The 18,110-nt window shown below is 41.6% G+C and overlaps 1 protein-coding gene across 5 annotated transcripts in view; it reads left to right on the top strand.

Moving 5' to 3' along the window:
• The window catches only part of Map4k3 (mitogen-activated protein kinase kinase kinase kinase 3), a 159,072-nt gene that overhangs the window by 62,967 nt on the left and 77,995 nt on the right, over positions 1–18,110 (top strand). For all 5 annotated transcript variants that reach the window (XM_052186459.1, XM_052186458.1, XM_052186457.1 and 2 more), the window contains exon 3: positions 11,151–11,241. In XM_052186459.1, coding sequence (XP_052042419.1) covers positions 11,151–11,241 — 91 coding nt within the window. The remainder of the gene's footprint in view (positions 1–11,150; positions 11,242–18,110) is intronic.

The raw sequence follows: 18,110 nt of genomic DNA, 5'->3' as shown, positions 1-18,110 counted from the left end.
CTAGAGTGAAAGCTATTGGTGTTCTATTCAGGAACTTTTCCCCTGTGCCCATGTCCTCAAGGGTCTTCCCCAGTTTCTTTTCTATTAGCCTCAGTGTGTCAGGTTTTATGTGGAGGTCCTTGATCCATTTGGAGTTGAGCTTGGTACAAGGAGATAAGAATGGATCGATTCACATTCTTCTGCATGCTGACCTCCAGTTGAACCAGCACCATTTGTTGAAGAGACTATCTTTTTTCCACTGGATGCTTTCAGCTCCTTTGTCGAAGATCAAGTGACCATAGGTGTGTTGGTTCATTTCTGGGTCTTCAATCCTATTCCATTGATCCGCTTGCCAACACCATGCAGTTTTTATCACTATTGCTCTGTAGTAAAGTTTGAGGTCTGGGATACTGAATCCTCCTGAAGTTCTTTTACTGTTGAGAATAGTTTTAGCTATCCTGGGTTTTTTGTTATTCCAGATGAATTTGAGAATTGCTCTTTCTAGCTCTATGAAGAACTGGGTTGGGATTTTTATGGGGATAGCATTGAATCTGTAGATTGCCTTTGGCAAGATGGCCATTTTAACTATATTAATCCTGCCAATCCATGAGCATGGAAGATTTTTCCATTTTCTGAGATCTTCTTCGATTTCCTTCTTCAGAGATCTGAAGTTCTTGTCATATAGGTCTTTCACTTGTTTGGTTAGAGTCACCCCAAGATACTTTATGCTGTTTGTGGCTATTGTGAAGGGTATCATTTCCTTAATTTCTTTCTCAGTCTGCTTATCCTTTGAGTATATAAAGGCTACTGATTTGCTTGCGTTGATTTTGTAGCCAGCCACTTTGCTGAAGTTGTTTATCAGCTGTAGGAATTCTCTAGTAGAGTTTTTGGGGTCACTTAAGTATACTATCATATCATCTGCAAATAGTGATACTTTGACTTCTTCCTTTCCAATTTGTATCCCTTTGACTTCCTTATGTTGTCTAATTGCTCTAGCTAGGACTTCAAGAACTATATTGAAAAGATATGGAGGGAGGGGGCAGCCTTGTCTAGTCCCTGATTTTAGTGGGATTGCTCCAAGTTTCTCTCCATTTAGTTTGATGTTGGCTACCGGTTTGCTGTATATTGCTTTTATTATGTTTAGATATGGGCCTTGAATTCCTGTCCTTTCCAAGACTTTTAGCATGAAAGGGTACTGAATTTTGTCAAATGCTTTTTCATCATCTAATGAAATGATCATGTGGTCTTTTTCTTTGAGTTTGTTTATGTAGTGGATAGCATTTATGGATTTCCTTATATTGAACCATCCCTGCATCCCTGGGATGAAGACTACTTGATCATGGTGGATGATCGTTTTGATGTATTCTTGGATTTGGCGGGCAAGAATTTTATTGAGTATTTTTGCATCGATATTCATAAGGGAAGTTGGCCTGAAATTCTCTTTCTTAGTTGGATCTTTGTGTGGTTTTGTTATCAGCGTAATAGTGGCTTCATAGAAGGAGTTGGGTAGTGTTCCTTCTGTTTCTATTTGGTGGAATAGTTTGAAGAGTATTGGTGTTAAGTCTTCTTTGAAGGTCTGATAGAATTCTGCACTGAAACCATCTGGTCCTGTGCTTTTTTTGGTTGGAAGGCTATCTATGACCCCTTCTATTTCTTTAGGGGTTATGGGTCTGTTTAGTTGGTCTATTTGATCCTGGTTTAATTTTGGTATTTGGTATCTAAGAAAATGTCCATTTCTTCCAGATTCTCCAGTTGTGTTGAGTACAGGTTTTTGTAATAGGATCTGATGATTTTTTGAATTTCCTCGGTTTCTGTTGTAATATCTCCCTTTTCATTTCTAATTTTGTTAATTTGGATACTTTCTCTGTGCCCTTTGGTTAGTCTGGCCAAGGGCTTGTCTATCCTGTTGATTTTCTCAAAGAACCAGCTATTGGTTTTGTTGATTCTTTGTATGGTTCTCTTTGTTTCTACTTGATTGATTTCAGCCCTGAGTTTGATGATTTCCTGTCTTCTTCTCCTCCTGGGTGAATTAGCTTCTTTTTGTTCCAGGGCTTTCAGTTTTTCCGTTAATCTTCTAGTGTATGCTCTCTCGAATTTCCTTTTGGAGGCACTCAAAGCTATGAGTTTTCCTCTTAGCACTGCTTTCATTGTGTCCCATAGATTTGTGTATGTTGTGCCTTCATTTTCGTTAAATTCTAAGAAATCTTTGATTTCTTTCTTTATTAAAAAAGAAGAGTGTGGTCCATAGGCTTCACTAGACTACCAGTTCTATGAGGATGAACTCGGTTTTCACAAGATTCCCAGTGTCTCGTAGGCACTCAGTAAGTACTTGCTAGATGAATCAAATTAGTGAGGAAAGTAGACAGATGAGTTAGTGTAAACCATGGCATCTGTTACTACAATAGCTAACATTTGCTTAAACTTAATTTGTGCCAGCCATTGTACTAGGTGAGGTACATGCATTGATTTACTTAATCACTATGTAGTTACCCCTATTTCTTCTTGTACTTTGGCTAATTAATGTAGAGCTAGCATTTTGAATCCTAGAAGTCCAGTTCTACAACTGGGCTTCTCTTAACATTCTCTGGGGTCAGCAGTTCTTACAGAGAACTGGGGTTCAGTTACCAGGTCCCACTTAGTTGCTCATAACCATCTACAATTGTAGTTCCAAAGGGACAATGGCTAGACATCTTGGCCTTCGCAGACATCAGGAACAAACCATAGAGTACACACAGATTGAAATAAAATAAACCTCAAAAGTATCATGTTGTTTTATGACTTGGATGATACAGCCACCATGTCTGTTGTGATTTCATAGTCCAAAAGAGAGGGCCTTGCCTTGTTTTGCAGACCAGTACGTGGCTTTGTTCTAAGCCTGTCAAAACTCTGCTTTGTTTGGATTTCACCTCAGCCCCACTCTCATCCAAACAGTGTTCTCCTGTAATAACTGTTGTGTGCTGCACTTGCTGAGATGGTTCACTGTTCCTCCGCTTTCCTTCACCGCAGTGAGTGTGAGTGAGGCCTGATTCTGTGAGATTAAAGGCCTGTTTCTTTGCTCTTAAACGTGCTTAGGCTAGAACATTGCCAACACTTGAGATGCAGTTTGAACAAAATGTAAAGATGGTCCAGATAACTGCTTCCATTGAAGCTGGCAATCAGCATAAGCCCAGTACATGTACACTTGGGCCTTATGCTCGCATTCTGATAAGGGGCATTCTTTCTGCAGCAGGCCTCCTGAGTCTTCCTTCTTTAGTGACTTAAAGTCAATCTTTGAAATTGCATATAACTACTTGTCATCTATAGCACCAATTACTGAAGTAGGCTATAAGTTCAGACAGATACATGATTAATTAGCTGTCAGCTATAGGAGAAAGTCTCCAAAACGAGAACATTTATCCCTTTCCAACACAGTGAAAGATGCTGACAGTGATGAGTGGGAATGTTCATGGGGGGAGAGGTTAGATTGGTTTTAATTCTTGTTCCTGTGAACGCAGCGTGCATTAAACTGCATACAGTACTTAAAAGTGACAGGGTGTCCAATTTTTTAAGGGGGATATTTGGCTCTCTGGAGTCTACCTTTTTGAGTTCTTTGTATATCTTGGATATAAGCCCTCTGTCAAATGTAGTATTGGTAAAGATCTTTTCCCAATTTGTTGATTGCTGTTTTGTCCTTTTGACAATGACCTTTGCCTTACAGAAACTTTGTAGTCTTATGAGGTCAGAGCTAAACAAAGAATTTTTACCTGAGGAATATCGAATGGCTGAGAAGCACCTAAAGAAATGTTCAACATCCTTAGTCATCAGGGAAATGCAAATCAAAACAACCCTGAGATTTCACCTCACACCAGTCAGAATGGCTAAGATTAAAAAGTCAGGAGAAAACAGGTACTAGCGAGGATGTGGAGAAAGAGGAACACTCCTCCACTGCTGGTGGCATTGCAAGCTGGTACAACCACTCTGGAAATCAGTCTGGCGGTTCCTCAGAAAACTGGGAATGATACTTCCAGAGGACCCTGCTATACCACTCCTGGGCATATACCCAGAGGATTCCCCAGCATGTAATAAGGATACATGCTCTACTATGTTCATAGCAGCCCTATTTATAATAGCCAGAAGCTGGAAAGAACCCAGATGTCCCTTAATGAAGGAATGGATACAGAAATTGTGGTATATTTACACAATGGAGTACTATTCAGCCATTAGAAACAATGAATTAATGAAATTCTTAGACAAATGGATGGAGCTGGAGAACATCATACTAAGTGAGGTAACCCAGTCTCAACACTCATGGTATGCACTCACTGATAAATGGATATTAGCCTAGAAACTTGGAATACCCAAGACACAATGCACATATCAAATGGTGCCCAAGAAGAAGGAAGGAGTGGCCCCAGGTCCTGGAAAAACTCAGCGCAGCAGTGTAGGGGAATACCTGGACAGGGAAGTGGGAAGGGGTGGATTGGGGAACAGGGGAAGGGAGGAGGGCTTGTGGGACTTTTGGGGAGGGGGGGATCCAGGAAAGGGAAAATCACTTGAGATGTAAATAAAGAATATATCAAATAAATAAAAAAGTGACAGGGTGCTGGTAAGCCCTTATCTACTTATTTTTCTACAGTGGTATTTTATGAGCCTTTTTCCTTGTCAGCTTTTGGTGTTATCTCTGTCTCTACAGGTTCGGAGGCACTTTGTCCTTATGTTTCATCATAGAGGGACAAGTCTTTAGGGAAAGGACTTAGCTGGCACCTGTGTACTTGAGTGGATCCCTGGCCACCACTTGTTTGCACTGCACTGCCTTGAGTTTATTGTTGCTATGAGTAGAGTTGTTATGATAATACTATTTCAAGGATGTGCTGTTGTTTAGCCTCTGTACTGTAGTAGACCATGTTATAAAGTCCAGTCAGCCAGCTCTGGACAGGTGAGGTATTCCCCTGACTGCTCAGAGGAGCTCGGGTGCTCTAGCTTATCCACACTTTGTTCCTCTTCCACCCGTGGTCAGTGCATCATTACGTCTTAGCACTTTATTTTTAGATTTATTGATTTATGTATATGAGTACATTGTCACTGTCTTCAGACACACCAGAAGAGGGCACTAGATCCCATTATAGATGGGTGTTTGACAAAAAGCCTTGTTTTCTACAGTCCACCTTTAAATTTCTGTGCCCGTAGTATAGTATATAGCCTGATACCTGCCCTCTTAACAACTTTAGGCATAAATAGTCTTGTTGGTATAAAAAGAATATTATACAGCAGAGTTTATGATCTTATATGACTGAAGTTTGTATTCTCTGAACATCCATTCTCCCCCTCCTTCAGTCTTGGGTAGGGACGATTCTGTTCTCTATTAGATTGGCCACGTTAACTTCTTCATGTAAGTCCAAGTTAAGTAGAACTTTTCTTTGTGTCACTGCCTTTGCATTTAGCATATGAGCCTTCAGTTCCATTCATGTTGTAGCTATCGACATAAAACACAATTCTCATCTTAAAAGGAATAAAAGTTTGTTCTGGAGCCATTTGTAGTGACCATGGCTCAGGAACACAAATGGAGGTTATCCTAATTTCCAACACTGAAGCAGTTTTATAGAACAAAGAAATTCATAAATCAAGGCAAGTTTAAAATATTTTAGCATTGGTGAGTATACCAAAGAGGAGGGTACAACAGGATTGGGGAGCAGTTCTATAGGTCTAAGACACTAAGTCTAAGATAATATCTATTCTATAGGTCTACTAAGATGTTATCTGTTCTATAGGTCTAAGAGGCTATCTCTATTCTGTAGGTCTAAGATGCTATCTATTCTATAGGCCTAAAATGCTATCTATTCTATAGGCCTAAAATTCTATCTATTCTATAGGCCTAAAATTCTATCTATTCTATAGGCCTAAAATGCTATTCTATAGGTCTAAGATCCTATCTATTCTGTAGGTCTATACCATGACATTCCCAGCTTTTTGACAGAAGCTAGTAGTCTGCTACGTTGGTAAATTCTAAATGGTCTTTATTATCACACGATGTTAGTTCCTATACAGAATGTGGCAGTGATGTTCCAGAAGACTAAAACTAGGCCAAGATAAGGTGATTATCCTTTAATCCTATAAAATTCCAATCTCTCCACAGTATTGAAAGTTGGTTCATCACTCTCTGCATACAGACTCCTCCCAGGGGTTTTTCATTCATAGCCAGACATAGCTTCTTTTCAGGAATTTTCACGTACAAGGCACACTCCAGGATCTCCTTTTTATTTTGGCTGAATGATATTTTGCTCTCTCTCTCTCTCTCTCTCTCTCTCTCTCTCTCTCTCTCTCTCTCTCTGTGTGTGTGTGTGTGTGTGTGTGTGTGTGTAATGTAGTGTTTGTATCACATCTCCCTAACCATTTATTTGGCAGTGGCTATTAGGGTGGTTGCTACCTCATAGTTATTGGTGAACAATACTGCAATGAAGAGGAGGTTGCAGATAGCCTCAGATCATGAGTTCCATTCTTTTGAGTATTTACTAAAAAGCAGTATTGCTGTATCATACAGCTCTATTGTGCGAAACCTTTGAATTGTTTTCCACAGCGTTACCGGGAGCCTGCCGGAGATGACCTCAGACACAACTTAGAGCAATTGAAAATCTTCACTCCAGGCGGCTGGGGCCTTACTCGTTTGTTCGGGTCTTGAGTGTGGTCCAAGTGTCCACAGCAAAAAGCCAAAAAGCATGTCCTGGCATCTCACTCGGCAGCTTCAGGGGAGCCTCGCAGAAGCAAGGAGTTTGCAGAGGCTAAGATAGTGGTTAGAAGGAGGGGGCTCTGCACAGACAGTTTACCAGAAGCTACGCTAACTGGGGCATTTTGACCTCAGGCTCCTAGGATAGAGTTTGGTAATTCTCTGTGCACTGTCACATTCCCCATTGGTTCTACAGGAGTGAGTCAAATGATTGACTTGTTATGTTCTAGAGAGCATAGGGGACCAGTAGTTTAACGAGTTTATTCTCTGTGATGTGGTTGACCATGCAGTTGGGGATGCACGGTCCCATCAGAATAAGAATCAACTCCCAGCCTAGTATTCACAGTAAGGCAAGGTCAGCCAAGATTGTTGGCTACACACCACTCCCTTTGTAAACTTTGTGAACTGTAAACTTTTTAAACTATCAAGGCTTGCACAAGGCTGCATCCCTCCCCCTCCTCCAACCCCACCCAGATTCCCTAACTGCTGTAACTGCTGTTCCCAACCCCAAGGCAGGAGAGTAGCCAGATCCCACCCTACAGGAAAAAATCCCACCAATCTCCAAGTTTGCCTCAGCATAATCCCTCTAATCGCAGGCCACCCTGGAAAGCTCCATCCCAGCCCCCAAAGAAGCCCTAAAAGAACCTGTGCTCTGCCCAGTTCCCTGTTGCTTAAATGGAACACAGGTAGCCAATACATCTCGTTTGGGGTTTGTTGTTCAGTGTGACTTTGTGATATTCCTTGTCTCCCAACTGCCAGGATACCTTTTCATCCAAATTGTAACACTTAAAATGAGGACCAAGTAAGCAGAGACTAGTACCAAACACCTAACCCAAACACCTGAGTGTAGTCTCAGACAGCTGGAGTGAGGGCTTTTGGGTGGCTATAAACTGTGTCCATGTGATCCTCTCTTGTGGGCTCCTCTTACCTACAGCAGCTGTACAGTTGCTTACCAACCATGTCCAAGGGGTCCAATCTCTTGATATTCTTAGCTTATTATTTGTAATTTCAAATATTAAAAAAATGACAAGTGAAAATTGTATTTTCAGATTACATAAGATGTTTGACTTTTGTACATCTTCTGAAAACTACACAACCCCTTCACTCTTGATTCAGTTTTTAATGGGGTTACTTGCTGGTTTGCTTCCTGTATGTTAGACAGTGACCCCTTATCAGGCAGGTGAGTTACAGGTCTCTTCCTCTTACCTACTGGATAAGACAGTGGCCCCGTGTCAGGCAGGTGGGCTACAGGTCTCTTCCTCGTGCCTGCTGGATTGTCTGCCAGGTGTTTTCTTCTGACCGGGTGGATGGTCTGCTGGTTTGCCTCCATAGTCTAGGATGCCTTTTCTGTCGCCTTTCACACAAAGGTTGAATGGGACATGGTTTCCCTGTTTGTTGTTGTCATCTGTGTTTTGGGTCTTATTCCTGATATCATTTGCTAAGACTAATGTTACAAATGTTTTTGCCTGTTTTTCATAGGAACTTGATCGTTTCTGGTCTTGCATTTAAGTTTTAAGCCTTTTTTGAGTAATTTTTTGTCTCTCTACATGCAGAGTACTATTTCATTTTTGCCATGTGGATTGCAGTCCTCTCAGGTGCATTTGCTATAAAGACTGTCATTCCCCTGCTGTGTAGCGTTGGCATCCCTGTGAAAGGCCTTCCATCAGGTGTGTGTGACTGTCCCCTAGCTGCTCCATTGGGTTGTATGTCAGTCCTGGTTTCCTAAGGGAGAATCTGCTTTCTTGCCTTTTCCAGCTTCTGGAGCAGCATTCCTAAACTCTTGACCCCTTGCTGTGCCTCCAGAGCCTGTGGTGTGGTACCCTGCTCCAGTTGTCATGTTGTCTGCAGTGTGTCTCACCTGGATGGTCAGGATGCGCTCCCATCTTAGTGTCATCACTTGTATTGTCCCTGCAAGCCCCTTTGCCACGTAACATTCACCAGTTTCTAGGACACAGACCCCCAGGGACCATCACCGAGTTTTCATCTGTTAACTGTAGTTAACATTTATTGACTATTTCATGTATACTGAAAGCCTCACGTGCCTTTTTTCACTAATTCTTGACTCATTCATATGTACTCATCAACTTGCCTGTTTATCTCAGGGATTTGGGGGTGGTATGCCTTCTGAAATGTGAATTCATATTGATAGCTAAAAATTTTATTCAAAAACTAGTGTAGAATTGAAAGGCATTGTAGAAGGCTATCTGATTTAACTAAGTACTCTTTGGTATCATAGTTAAGTGTATTAGGAAATTTTTCCTTGTTTATGTATCTTTGGATTTTCACACAAACTTTGAAGAAAGTCTTCTGAGTCAGCTATTCAACTCCTTTGGGTTACTAATGTATTAAGCTATGTTTTCTTTCTTCCTACCTAAGTTTACATATTTCAGTTACCTCTAAAAATTGAATGTGTGGAGGCTTTCTTTGGTTTTGAATGTAGGAGTTAACTTGTTCCTCACAGTTGACTTGGAGGTTGACTCGGAGGAGAGGGAATATATAGTTAGATCAATAGCATTTCATAGGAAACATTGCTGAATGCTGAAAGCCACTGATAGAAAAGGAAGAGTAAGCAGCTCAAAGGCGAAGGCGTGGCAGGTGTTCTCCACTGATGTCCCCTGGAGGAGTCACATGCACTGATGTGTCGGACGCCGAGGATATGCAAGTGGGTTAGGCCTGAGCCTGTCCTAGAGGACTGTGTCCGAGTGAAATTGGAAACATGGGTGTGATGCATGTGGAGATCACTCCACAAGAAGTTTGTTGTAGTTAAGAGAAGGCCTTGCTAAGATGGCTCCATGATACAGGAGGCCTGGTCTTGTCCAGGAATATGTGCATCTTAACACAGGAGGCAAGGCTCACTTGTCCTTCAGCTATTCCTTTAAGTACCATCCCTGCACAGATGAACATTTTTCTATAATGACTACTAATGACTCTTAGGCCTACCCCAGAAAGAGAGCCTCAGCCACTAAAAGTCACATGCTCTGCTGACTAGGTCAGCCTTGAGCACGTGTAGCTAGTTCACTTGCAGTCAGTGATGTTCTAGGACAGGTGGAAAAGCAGTGGACAGACCCTACAAAGAATTCCACATGTCTGTGGAACTTGGTTCCAGTTCCATAGCCTTGTGATGACTATTATTTCAAACTTGAATTTCCTCTTGGGATGCGTAAAGTGTGAAGGGAACCTTTAAGGAGACTCAGTCTTTCCCTCTCCTCCTTCCAGGGACTGGTGGTTTTTGCATAAGCTAAAGTAATTAAAGTCCTCAGAACCCTCTCTTCCCCACTGCTGTTTCCATTGTAATTAGAATTTACAATGGGGTGGGGTTGAGTTGGGGGTTGGCCTAGTTCCTGACTGGGCTGCTTCAGGTCTCAGCTACATTTATAATAGGAATGTAAAAATGTCCAGAAAAGCGGCCAGAAATGTCAGGACTTGTTACTCTGACAACTTCATGTTTCGGACATGAACAGTCATTAATATCCATTTTATTGAGCTGTCCGTGGTTATAATACTAAAAATCGAGTTGCTTTGCCTTTGTTCTGAGCATTCCCCTTTGTTTTCTTTCTATAGTGTCTCTGGTTCACACACACACACACACACACACACACACACACATACACTTTACTTCTGTTTTTCCCTGACAAGTATTTCTTTGACTATCCCACCATGTGATGGTACTCTAAGGTTGCCAGGTTTTATTTTGAAGAATTTGGCCAAACTCGGGGCAGAGCAGATGACTGGCTAATAGTCTGGCTGTCCAGAGAGAGATGGAATGCCTTTCCTAGCCTGCCACTGTTGGGAAGGCCTAGGTGGAGATGCTTGTGTGTGGGAGTTCCCGTCACTCGCTCATGCATAGTGTGGGCCCGCCCACACTGCAGAGCTCACACACCCTTGCTGGGCCAATGGGCTTTCCCTAACTTTCAAAAGGATCACATCTTTATGCTGAATTTCTATTCAGTGTTATGCAATGATTCTCCTGCCTCTTCCTTTCCAGCCTGTCCACAGGTATGTGCTACCACAACCAGACAAATGTTGTTTAGTAACAAGAGGAAAGCAATGGGTATTTCCTAGTGAAGATTATTTTTGTAATATGTATTTCCTAGTAACAATGCCCAAAGGTGTGCTAGTACTAGCAGGAAATGTTAGTATGGAAGTTACCCTGCCAGGCATTTTGAAGGTAGTAACTCATCCCGGTGAGGCCATTTTACTGAGTGGGAATTAGCAAACAGATAAGTGCTTTGCCCAGGTGCGCTGTGAGACCAGTCAGGCCCACAAGTCCACTTTTCACCCAGGTACAGTGCTCCTCAAGCCAGGCTGAAATGGTTGTTAAAAAAGTAATGCCATTGAGGCATTGGTTGTGTTGGATATAAAATTCATTAGCTGTGTCATAGTTAATCATAAGTATAATTACCTTCACATGTTTTAAAGTAAATGAGCAGTTTACCTATTGACTGTCCAACATGCTTGCTTTGTGTCCTAGGAGAAGACTTTGCGGTTGTACAGCAAGAAATCATTATGATGAAAGACTGCAAACACCCAAACATTGTTGCTTATTTTGGAAGCTATCTCAGGTACACTGTTCATTTCCCTTTTGAAAAACAGAAGTGGTTCCATCACCTAACAATAAAATTAACTCCAGTGCCGTGATGCTTGCTTAGAAGATAGAATCTTTTCATACAAATGGAATTTTTGCTTATGACCTATTATGGTAATTCTGTAACAGTGTCACCAGCACGTGACTTGGGAGTTCTGGGTGTAGTTTCATTGAGGAAGCTGCCTCTAAATAGACCAGCTGCTGCTCCTTTCTTTTAGGCTTAAAAGAATTCAGTCAGGGGAATCTATCTCTTCCTTGAGAATTTTTTTTTTTAATGTTTTGTTTGTTTGATTTTAATGTTTTATGCTTCTGGCCTCTTTCTTTTGCTTAATTTTGTTCAAAAAGAGTAGGAACTATAATTATTCCCGTGACATGCTTTTCCAGGTCCCAAAGTGAGCCTCTGGCTGTGGTCTTAGCTCTTGTGCTGTTTTTGCAGGACCAAGCCAGGCACATCAAGTCATGTGCTGTGGAAGGTTCCCCCGGACTTACCTGGCTCCTCTCACTTCTGCGTATGCAGTGTGACGCCATAACCTCATTGTTTCTTAAGGTCCTTCTACCAGGAAGTGTAGAGACTGTTTTCCGATGTTACTGGGGGAGGCCCAGAGGCCTCTTACAGGCTCTGTTCTCACAGACCCACATACAGAACCCTGCTGAACGGGGAGAGAGGAGCCTGGGAGTTCTGGCCCTTGTCAAACCAGCCCAGCCCTTCTCCTCACTCTAGCTGTGGGAGGGAAGCAAGGAGGTTAGATGCAGGCTGGAGAGGAACAGGGGTGGGCAGTGCACAGTCCTGCATGCATTCTTAACTGTCAGTATCATGGTACTTTTAACAAGTAATGGCTCAGTAGCAGCCCAAGAAGTCTGTCTCAGCACCTGTCCATATGGTGGGGAGTGGGCCCAGCAGGGCGGTCACTGTATGGGCTTGAGAAACAGTCTCCTAAAATCATTTAAGTTTATGGTACTAATGATTGATTCCAGATACAGTAAAAATCACCACTCCAAAATGCCTTCTTTGCCTGCTCTTCCTGGGGCAGGCTGGTCTTGTAAGGAGAGCTATTGTGCTTCCCTGGGGCATGGGTCTAATCATGTTTGTCAAGCACTGTACAGCATACGAAGCCAAACCCACTTATTCAGTACCCTTCGTGTGGTAAAACAACTGCAGTCTTCCTGCAGGAAGACGACAATGTGATACAGAAGTTAGGGGTTGAGTGGAAAGGTCAGAATCCTGGCTTCCATCGGCAGTTAACATGTGACTTATGGCAGATATTTAGTCACTTAGTGTCCCCATTTCCTCCTTGGTAACATGGAAGTGACAACACCTTCGGAATGGGTACCCATGAGGACACGTGGGATGGAAAGCATAGCGATGCTCACCGGAAGTTAATACTGCCACCAACACTGTCTTCAGACCATATCAGTGCCTCGGTGATCATTTCAACACCACAAGCAGTGAGCCTTTTGATAAATGTTATGTCCACTAGCAAACAAGACACTTGGAAAGGCTTAGCACCAAGTTTGCTTTTCTTTTATTCCTATCCAAACATAAAGATTATAGTGAATTCTACTCTACCCCAAACCAAAATTAAAACAAAGTTAGAATCATTTTAAAAAATAATACTGTGTTCCTTTAGTGCTGTGGGAATGTAACACGAGGATGCTGCTTTAGACAGGTGACTGGTCCACCGTTGGCACTGCTTGAAAGTGGGCAGGAGAGTGGAAAGCAATAGGCCTTCCTTCCCTTCTCTAGCCCTCTTCTGCAGTCTGTTGCTGATTAACTACAGACTTGGACCACAGAGGGGCATGGAATCCTACGAATTAGGTTTGTATTGTGTTCAAGCTGGAAAGGACAGAGAGATCTTGTCATCCAGCCTGGCTCTTTCACAGATGAGAAAACAGGGGTAATAGAACCCCTATCTTCATGAGGCTCAGGTGCTTGTTATTGGCAGGGTGTAAGCCTGGCTCTGCCCATGCCCTCGCTGATGCCTCTCTGGCCCACAGTACCATCCAGCTCCAGAAATCCAAATGGAGCCAGCTCATTTCATTAAGGTCAAGGGGTTTGGGGTTTGGTGCACCACACCAGAATACTGTCACAGGTTCTTCTGGTGTTGCCTAGTACCATGTGTCATAACAGTATTAGACAAAAAGGTGAAGAAGTGACGTGGGATTTAACAGACCTGCTCCGAGGGATCAGGATCAGCCCACAAGTGTTCTTAGTAGCTGCATAGTGAGTAGTTAAGGTCCAGAAGCCCACTTTATAGCAGGCTGTCTACACTCACTTCATGAAGAGATCCCAACTGAGGGCCCATAGTACTTGATGTTCTCAACAGGATATAGCATCATAGGCTTGAAGTCTAACAAGGTCCACACAGACTAAGCTTTCCTCTGGTGACTTAGAATTAACTAATAGCCTGCTGTATATTTAATGCATATTTTCTGAATATTTGTGTTTCTCTTAAAAGAAAAAATAAATAAATCACCAAAGACTTATCCTTTAACCCCATTAGAGCCAAGGATAAATTAACTCCCGGGTCCTTTTAACTTTTTTTTAGGCAGAAAAAGACTTTAGTTGTCAATGTTAGTCTACAGTTACCTTTGAAGCGCACCTTTGAATTTGAAACTTACTAGATACAGAGGAGTAGAGAAGGCAATGGAGTTCTTTGTGTAACTCCTTCCCTCGCCTTCCCCAGAGTGAACACAACCGCACGGTATCTATCAGTGAGATCAGGCTCTGAGCGTCAGACTGATGCCTTGGCACACCTTATACTTCATTTGGGTCTCATCGGTTTTCTGCTGGTGTGTTCAAATTGCTAGGGCATTGGGACTTTGGAGAACTTCCGGCCATATTGAAGGTTGCTAGAGTAAATTGATCACTTTATATTCCCTAAGGAGAACACTCTGGGTGGGACACCTGCCCTTAGGGTTTTGAGCATCTATTTTAAAATGAACCAAAGGATTTCCAGTTTGACTCTCAGTGAATTAGGCCATATGAGACTATCTAGTGCTTGTTGACCTTCGCAGTTTTCTTACTGGTGACTTAAGATGAAGTTGAGTCACTTTGTGAATGCAGAGGTGCGGTGATTGCTGGGCAGAGGACTTTCCAGGGAGAAGAAGCTGAGTGTGCCATCCCAGAAGGACCCAGCAGGACCCAGTCTGGGTGGTCCAGATCACACGATTGGTTTTCCTGTGTTATCTGGTGTGTGGGAAGATAAAAACTCATGCTTTAGGAATAAGACTTTCAGATCAATGTGATAGTTGTTAGAACATTGTCCCTATAAACTCTAATAGACATCAACCTGGAAGATGAAAATAGTGACACATACACACATTTATTTATTTATTTATTTATTTATTTATTTATTTATTTATTTATTTATTTTGAGTAAGGTAGATTTACAAAGTAAGAGAAGGCTTCTAAACATTTATTGATGCAGGACATTAATGCTGGTTTATTTAACATTGATCTTGTGGTTACTTTTATTTTAATTTAGATGCCTAGCCACAAAGACTCATATAATTTATTGGCCTGAGTAAAGTGGGCTCATTGGCTCAGCCGGGTCCTACTGGACAGATGGCTCAGCAATGACCCGGTGCCCCGTAGATTTATCCTCACAGTGGAGACATTTGTGAACAGATGGAGTCATTTTTCTAAGACAGTCTGACTATTGAAGCTTTTATTTTTTATAATAAGGGATTTTAACCAAATGGAATGTTACAAATGTAAAGCATTTTTAGCATCTTTAAGTAGTATCCTCATATAAGGCCTATATTATTTTTTTGCCTGTAAAAACTAGAAAGCCACTGCATAGAACAAATTTGTTAACAATGTATTTAAGTAAGATGAAACAGAGAATGGAATCTTTTAGTGGAAGACAGTGGCAATGAATCCAAAAGACACCAGAAAACCGGTTCCCTGTTCATCTTCTCTACTGTGGAGAACTGTTTTCACACTGGAAAGGGTAGGAAAAGCATGATTGAAATAGAGCTGAATCCTATGACAGGTGAGTAGGTAATCACGAGGCAGCTAGACACCTTCAATGAGTCTAAGCTTTTAGATTTACGTAAGCTCTAGCTCACACTGGACAGTTAGCAGATGTCCTTTGACAGTTAGCATCCACTCTCAGTAGATGTCCTTTGACAAATAGAGAGGACATTGAAGATTAGAGATAATCAATGATTAATTTGCAAAAGGGAGAAAGATGACTTCTAAAAAATACAATCAAATCAAATGTCAGCCTTTCCCCAGCAAACATTATGAATAAATTATTAATCGCGTCATCAGCAAGCACTTACAAGTGGCAACTGACCTAGCCTTTGTGGAAAGCAAAACCAAATCAGTTCCATCTCATTGTGACGTTTTTTATTCTTAAAAAAGAAAAGGTAATAACTTTAAATTTTAAAGTTTACCTTGAGTTCTTGGAATAATTTGAGGTGATTTAAATAAATGACTGTAAGGTAAATTTTAATACAAGTGAAGGCTTTACAGCCTGCAGATAGAGGAATCTTTGTTAGGTAGTGATCCAATGGAGAATTGATAACCAGAATATATTTGGAAGCCCAGGAATGGCAGACTAGCTATGTTGGCCTGCAAGCACAATGACCTGACTGCAGCCCTTGAGCTGGAGATAAAAATACCTGCTAGCTAACTTATAATCCTAATGATGAGGATGCAGACAGGAGAGTCGCTGGGTCTTTCTAGTCTAATTGAAAGCTCAAGGACTATGAGAGATCCTGTCTTAAAAGACGGGGACCTTGTCCCCAAGGCTTACACCCACATTTGTCCTCTGGCCTCCACATACTTGTTCAATATAATGCATTAATAAAAGAAATGGAATATGCCGTTTCAGTTAAGCAGAGAGATGTTGGAGAATCCATGGAGAATTTAAACATGTTAGCATAGTCAGAAGCACCCTCCTCATTTTTTTTCAATTTTTAAAATTTATTTTATTATTTAGTATGTTTGAGTGTTTTGCCTGTATGTATGTATGTATGTATGTATGTATGTATGTATGTATGTATGTATACCACATACATGTCCAATGCCCTCAAAGGCCATGGATGATCCCCTGGGACTGGAATTATAGATGGTTGTGACCCAATACACAGGTGCTTGGAATTTGAACCTAGGTTCTCAATTAAGAATAAGTGCTTGTAACCATTGAGCCAATTCTCTAGCCTGGCCTTCTGCATTTTGAATAAGATCATAGCCAACTATTCTGAGAGTTCTTAAAACTTGGCTACTGGGCAGCAGTTGCTTTTCTGTGGGTTATATTTGTTGATCTGTACCATATCAGAAGCAACAGAAGAAACCTATACACTAGCCATGGTGCTAGAATACCCGTGTCATTCCTAAGGCACACTGGTAAGCTGTCAGTCTTCAGTGGTCTCTGATCTCTTTGGGGATTTATGCTCTTCAGCCTCACCCACCACATAGTACCTTGCTACTCCATACATGAGGTTGCTGTATGCCACATGGTCTACTCTACACAACCCAGCCACCCCTGCAGGTCTGTTTACTGGTGCAGGAGCAGACTCCGTAGCCTGGCTTGGGGAATGAAAGGTCTCGTGGAGCTTGGGCATGGCCAGAATGACCAAAGTGTTACTGCCTCCCTACCCACCCACCCCCAGAGTTGGTGGCAGATGGCCATATGTTCAACTAATGCCTCTGGAGAGAAAAGGCACCCTCAGATGATCCCTGGTGAAATAACTCACCACTTTCCTGTAGGTAGGAACCTTATAAACATTTTTGGCATGGGGTGGGATCTAGTAGATGTTACCATTTGTCTCAGTCTGAGAAGTTAGACACAGGGACACTCCTATTTGCATGGGGAAGGACTTCAGATGTTGTCCCTACATGACTGTTGTCATGGTCCTCCTAATGGGGTGTTGTGTCACATGCTCCAGGACAGGAACCTGACTGGGAGCTAGTTCAAACTCCTGCCTTCTCAATTAGGATTTTTATCAGGGTTCTGAACTTTTGCTAAACATTACCAGTTCTGTCTGGTGGCAGGGTCTGCTACCCCACGGACCACCATGGTTGAGCCCCTATTAATACCAACAGCTTTGCTTTTAAATGCACTGTTCATGTAGCATCAGAATAGTGCTTGGTTTTACATTTTAAGAGATACGTTGATAAACTAAAAATTATCCAAGTGAAGGTAACTGTACCGAGGAGTCCACACCCAAGAATGGCTTTAAAATGTGGCCCCAACCTATTCTAGCTTCATCTGTGGTCGCTGTCTCTTCAGGTAGCATGTGTTCTATTAGCTGGTCTCTCAAATGTAGTGTCTTCTTTCCAGTTTCCATTCTTTTGCACAAGTCCATCTCTGATTCTTCCTGGTGAATTCTACTTGAACTTCAAGACCCAATTTAAATGTTGTCTCCTTATAAAGCCTTTCTTGATTTGCCAAGACATTTTTATACAAGGGGTTTCATAGCACATAATCCAAATTCAACAAAATTTTTTCTTTATAAATCAGATGCCTATAACTTTATTACTAACTAAAAATTATAAATGTATATTATTTTTTGTATAACTATTATTTAGTTATAAAAATATAACTAAAACTTATAAATGTGTATTATTTGTATAAATTATTTAAGTTCCCCTATTATGCTGGCTAGTTATGTCAGTTTGACAGAAGCTAGAGTCATTTGAGAGTAGAGAATCTTGATTGAGGAAATAACCTCTATAAGATTAGGCTATAGGAAAGTCTGTAGGGTACTTTGTTAATTAGTGATTAATGTGGGAGGAGAGGGCCCATGACCTCTATATCAACTCCTACCTCCAGGTCCTTGTCCAGTTTGAATTCCTGTCCTGACTTCCTTCAGTGATGTGAGAGGGTGAACCAA

The sequence above is a fragment of the Apodemus sylvaticus genome, chromosome 6 (assembly GCF_947179515.1).
Source record: "Apodemus sylvaticus chromosome 6, mApoSyl1.1, whole genome shotgun sequence".
In the NCBI taxonomy this organism is placed as follows: Eukaryota; Metazoa; Chordata; class Mammalia; order Rodentia; family Muridae; genus Apodemus; species Apodemus sylvaticus.
Note: the sequence above shows the minus strand (reverse complement) of the source record. Positions and strands in the feature narration are given on the sequence as shown.